Raw genomic sequence first — 6,021 nt, 5'->3', positions numbered from 1 at the left:
TCCTGCCACGTAATGACGCATGCGCATCAGTTCGCTTGTCGTTTGGCGACGTGTACCCGGTGAGTGGAAGTACTAAGGATTCTTAACTCGCTGGGTAACAAGCGGCCTTAAACCAAACTAAAAAGGCCTTAAAAGAGCAAAAGTATGGGTGGTTCGCAGAGTGTGGAGATACCGGGAGGAGGCTCCGAGGGATACCACGTCCTCCGGGTGAGTTTGTAGCTTCTATAGCCTGCTCTTAGCTCTTAGCTTAGCCTCCGGTCTGAGGCGAAGAATTCTCGGTTGTATGTGTTGACTTGAGGCCGGGGATGACTGCCGGGGCCTCCAGTCCAGCAAACCACCACGTCTGGGAAATGTGTAGTTTAAAGCTGTGTCAACCCAACACGCATCTTTAATCGCGGTGTCTGTGTATGCCTGCTGCTCAGCTAGTTAAATATGCTTGCTGAAAGCAAAGAAACCGTAGGGCTAGTTGATGCTACGTCGCTAATTTGAATGACAGCTGCCAAGCTAGTTTTAGTAATAGACCCGTTATCAGATACTTATCTTGTGTACAGGGCTTTTTACCCTGTTTACATATGCTTAGCCTTTGATTAATCGACTAGTGAGCTAAAATGAGCATTTAGTATTTGTCGTCCAGTAGTGGTAACAGTGATATCAAAATAGCAAACACAGAGGCTAGACTTGATAGCATGAGTGTAGGATGAGTAGGATTGACCCCCATCCTGATTATGGTTTTCACACAGTGGTATTTGTATACAGGGTAACTCAGATCAAAGGCTGATTTGACGTCTTTGTATCCTAGAAGTTGCTCATTTGTAAGCCAGTTGAGTCATGACTAGTTTGCATGTTGATCAGCGCGATTTATTTGGAGGAAACTTGAATTTCAATAAAGCATCACAGCCTAGCAGCTGAGGATATCCCTCATTTTCATACAGGTTCAAGAGAATTCGCCTGGGCACCGGGCAGGGCTGGAGCCTTTCTTTGACTTCATCGTCTCCATCAACAACACCAGACTGGTGAGAAAATGCAGCACTTGCAGCTGGCAGGATGAAATAAGAGCCTTATGGAAGGCTACAGTTCACCGTTGCCCCTTTCTCTACTTATGTTTGTTTCATTTTCTGCAGAACAAGGACAACGACACGTTAAAGGACTTGTTGAAAGCCCATGTCGAGAAACCAGTGAAGATGCTAGTTTACTCCTCAAAGACTCTGGAGCTGCGGGAGGCCACGGTGACCCCCAGCAACCTGTGGGGGGGTCAGGGCTTGCTCGGTGTCTCCATTCGCTTCTGCAGCTTTGAGGGAGCCAATGAGAACGTGTGGCATGTCCTGGTAGGTAGCCACAAAGGTTGTGTGTTGCATCATCTCCGTCTGTGTGATACAGCAGTAATTTTTCTATGTCTAATAGGAAGTGGAGCCTAATTCCCCAGCAGCCCTTGCTGGCTTGCGGCCACACACTGACTATATAATTGGAGCCGATACTGTTATGAATGAGGTTGGTTACCCATACTTATCTTGGTTCTTGCTGCTTTCACTCAATGTTACTAGTTCCTGAAGATTTACCTTCTTGTCCTCCTGTTTCTGCAGTCCGAGGACCTCTTTTCTCTAATAGAGAGCCACGAGGGGAAGGGCCTGAAACTGTATGTGTACAACACAGACACTGACAACTGCAGAGAGGTTGTTATTACACCTAACACTGCCTGGGGAGGAGAGGGCAGGTAATACACAGACTCCTGTTGGAATTTGTGTATTTTCAAAATAAGCGTCCTATTTATTTGCATCTGACATGATTAAAAATGGAAATGCATAAATATTATCAGCCAAGTAAGATCAGCTATTTTTATTAATGATGATGTCCTTGAACAAATGAGCCAAAATGAGAATAAATAAAAAGGCCGATTTAAATCTCTTTTTAAAACATGAGCATAAAGGTGGTAAATTAAAGGTCTCAGACCAGGTGGATGTCAAATGATTTTCACTGGAGAACCCTGTTTATATTCACAGTGTTCTTTTCCCCTTCTCTAGCCTTGGCTGTGGGATCGGCTATGGATACCTCCACAGGATTCCCACCCGGCCGTTTGAGGAGGGGAAGAAGATCAGTTTCCCTGGAACTTCTTCCAGTGAGCCTGTCAGTCCATTGAAAGACGGATTTACTGAGGTCAGAATGTACACATTTATTTTAAAAAAACAGGGCAGTTTAAAGCTGCTTAAGTATGACTCTGTTGAAACTTTTTGTACCTGTGTCTTGGAGTTTGTGGGGCTATAAATCGATACCCACTATCAATCGCTTAAATTACTTGGTCTATGTGCAGGTACGGCATTGGAAGGGTTTGAGTGTTTGTTTTCATTTAGCATGCACACAGCCTGTTGGAGAGAACAGTTATGTTTTTCAATAGATTCAATGAAAATGTCTCCCTTCTGCAGGTGCAACTTTCAGCAGTCACCCCTCCTCCTGCTGCACCTGCAATTCCCTCTGGCCTTGAAGGGTCACTGTCTGCCCTGTCAATCAGCTCCTCAGCCCCGCCCACCATGCCCAGCGAGCTGCAGACAGGTATGTCTGCACTTTCACTCACAGACGTTTGTTAAATCCACCAGTTTTAAGTTTGATACACGGCAGGAATATTCTCATCTAATGTTTAATGTCTCTCTTCTTCCAATTCAGGTTTGCCTACAGTCCCTCTTCTGCCCACCTCCACTAACCCCTCACTCACCCCTCTGCCTCCGCTGAATCCTGCCACTGCCGGCTTGAACCCAGCCACCACGCTACCAGGTGATTTCAGCAAGGTTCACACCCTTCCTCAATAAAGACACAAGTCGTTGTGTACACATTACACACATTCAGTGAACATATTCATGTTGACGTTTCCCACACTCAGAATGACTTTCCTTTACAAAGCCTCATCAACTACCCCCTGCCCTTTCTTCTCCCCTGAGCCTTCTTTTTTTTGCTCACATCAGTGGCAATGGTGCTTTGTTATTTCTTTTGTTTTTTTAGTTGTGATTTGTGCCTAGTTTTACCTTTTAGAGTGGTTTACTGCATTAAAGCTGCACGCATTCTGAAGAGCAGTGTACATAAGACTGAGGAAGTCTAAGAACATGAATGATTATGGTGGTTGTGTGGATGTGTTTGCATTTCTAGGTCTGATACCCCTCCCAGGTAGCTTAACAGCGCTCCCTAACCTTCCCAACCTGCCAGTCCTAGATCTCAGTGGTGTGTCACTAGCAGGCGGCAGCACCTTACAGCCACCAGCAGGGATGACAGGTGGGTAATGAAGACTTTACTCCAGTCTTTGCTTTTAAGCTTATAGAATAAAGGATCAGTTTAGTTTTTGAAAATGAAATATTATTTAATTACTACCAAACCAGGGAAGAAGTCTTGTGGGTAAACTGCTTCAAGTCTGTTCAGTGAGCAAAACGCACTGTTGCATTTAGGCAGCTGAGTGTGATCAGGAGATGGTTTGTAGTCAGATCTTGACGGTAAAAACATGTTCATGCCAGCGTCTGTTGTGACCCTTTATTTCTCCAAATCTCTACAGAGCAGCTAAAAAGAAGGTGAAGTGAAAATGTTCTGTGTTTGAAAAGTTAACTTGGGTTTTTTTTTTTTTAAACTTAACATGAAGGAGGCACCTCAGTTATCCTCTCTTATCTGTCTTCAACAGTCCCATCTCTGGCTCCACTCCCACCCCTGAACCTTTCAAACCTGGCCACGTTGCCTCCTCTGCCCACCATGCTGCCCTCCCAGCTGCCTCCTGTCCTCTCTCAGGGTTTGACTCCCATGTTGCCAACTTCCACTGCCGCCCCTCCAGCTTCAGTTACTGTCACAGCAGCACACATGATTAATCCAGCCACCGAAGCCACAGCCCCCACAGAGGCAGGATCCACGAGCACCACGGAATCTCCAGCACCTACGGAAACAACACTAACGTCGTCATAACGTGGGAAATATGACTCCACTTCCCGTCAAACTTAAACACACCTGGTTTGGCTTATCCTTCCATCTGTCATTCTCCGTGTTTTCTATTTATTTGGCTAAGAGTGAACAGACGCATCAGTTCAGACACAGAGGTCAGCATGCTCACGGGCAAGGAAGCTTGTGTGGATGCAGAGAACGGAAAGCGCCTGTAGACTGGTCTGACTGCTGTGTCTGTATTCCCTGATGGCCATAACGCAGAGGAACTGTTAGCACTGCAGCTTGCCTAAGCTACTGCTTGCGGAAGATGAAGTCTACTCATTCATTTGTAGTTTACTTTTTACTTTTGCAGTTAGACAAGGCAAAGACCTCTGAGATTTCCGCCTTTCTTGTATGGAAAGCCTCTCTGTTTAAGTTTTATATAACAATTTATGTTAATGGATCTGGATGATAAACACAGTTTATTGAATTGCCAACATAATAAAGATAAAAACCGGGATTACAGCTGGAAGTAAGATGTTAAATGAATTAGTCCAGTCCAGAATGGAACTCACCATACTGGAAGAAATCTGACCATAAACCCAAGAAAAGAAATGTTTGTGCTGCTGAATAAACAAGTAAACAAATCCTGAGTGTGATCAACCAACAATTTCCTGTATCTTTTTTTTCTTATTAGTTAATAGAACCACCAGTCAGTAGATTAATTTGAGTCATATGTATTCATTTTTTGTTGCTGTATGTCTCCACCCAATGAATGAATCTGCATTATTTTGCACCACCTTTGTGTTTTAAAATTTATTCCCCTTGTGTGTCTCCTTGTATATCCAAAATCTGTACTTCATACCATCTCAACAACACCGAGAACAGTGAGAGCCCGAAGGCCGTGCCAGAGGATACAGAGGTTTACAGAAACACGAGCTACTGAGTAGAGTGTGCGCTTGCTGCTGGATACATTAAACTTGTGAGAGGTTTTTAATGCAGAGCATATCTCCTGGCATGGTCTGAGTGAAGTGGCAGAGCTGCAGTATGGCCACAAGGTGTCACTGTAACAGAACTTTCTGAGAATATCTGCAGTATGTACAGGGCACGCAATAAAGCCAAATTAATTTTAACAGCTGCCTTTGTGTGTCAATTTATGTTGTGCAATGTTTGTTGCTACTAGTGAAAGCTACTTTGCACTTTCAATGTCCCAGAGAGACAAAAACAACATGATGAAAATGGCCAAAAAGAAAATACAAGAACAAACAAGGTATAATGGAAAACTGGTGCAGCAGGGCTTGTGTATGGGAAGCTAGAAGATTCAATATTCTGCATCTAAGCAGCATTTCAGAAACCCACAGAATAAATATTTGGGGAACAAAAGAAATTTACATCTGCCTAACAATTCAGTTGTAAAGCAAACATATACGAGGTGCTAAAGATTGCAGTCACCAGAAAACATGTCTTTCAAAATTTGATACACTTTTTCATAATTTTTAGACAACACCTGATCATCGAAACAGTTGATCATACACACAACCTGTAAACAACCTGTAAAAAAACAAACAAAAAAACACTACTTCTAGTTCGTCACACACCTCATCAGAAAATCAAAAATGTGAAGTCTGCTCAGCCTTGTGTGGTCGTGTCACAGTGATCAAACAGTCTTTTTCATATTTCAAAAATGTGAAACATCTGTATACAGTAAACATTAAAGATTCTCCTATTAACACTGTACTCTTTAATAGCAGAAAACGTTATGGTGACCGCTGGGAATCTGATGTGATTGGGTTGTACTTTTTATCCCACTTTTCTCATTTTCATTTGAAAAACAAGACAAAAGCACGGTCCTTCCAGAAGCAAGTCTTACCACAGCAACTGTTCTGAAACACCTCTGGACAGTTATGTTGAAGCATGACTTAAATTAGCTTTAATTCAGTTATGGAGACATAAAAACAGAACATTTTTAACACCTGGAGGCGTCTTAAAAATGCATCCACCTTTGTGCTTAACGACAATAAATGTCCATTCCCCAAAAAGTGCTATAAAAACTTTATATATTCATATTTTTTTTCACTTTAAATTGGTCAGTCTTTTAAAACTACTTCTCCCTGAAATATTCATATAAAGTTTTAATTA

The 6,021-nt window shown here is 42.8% G+C and overlaps 1 protein-coding gene across 1 annotated transcript; it reads left to right on the top strand.

Moving 5' to 3' along the window:
* On the top strand, positions 1-5,015 carry LOC102197035 (Golgi reassembly-stacking protein 2-like). Its single transcript, XM_005741991.1, has 10 exons — positions 1-207; positions 933-1,013; positions 1,122-1,325; positions 1,402-1,488; positions 1,581-1,711; positions 2,019-2,151; positions 2,418-2,544; positions 2,656-2,763; positions 3,133-3,255; positions 3,653-5,015. The coding sequence occupies exons 1-10, from the start codon at positions 145-147 to the stop codon at positions 3,925-3,927; spliced, it is 1,332 nt and encodes a 443-aa protein (XP_005742048.1). The 5' UTR covers positions 1-144; the 3' UTR covers positions 3,928-5,015.
* The last annotated feature ends 1,006 nt before the right edge of the window (positions 5,016-6,021 follow it).

This window comes from Pundamilia nyererei, unplaced genomic scaffold (genome assembly GCF_000239375.1).
Source record: "Pundamilia nyererei isolate P.nyererei 1_Seehausen unplaced genomic scaffold, PunNye1.0 scaffold00115, whole genome shotgun sequence".
Taxonomy (NCBI): domain Eukaryota; kingdom Metazoa; phylum Chordata; class Actinopteri; order Cichliformes; family Cichlidae; genus Pundamilia; species Pundamilia nyererei.
Note: the sequence above shows the minus strand (reverse complement) of the source record. Positions and strands in the feature narration are given on the sequence as shown.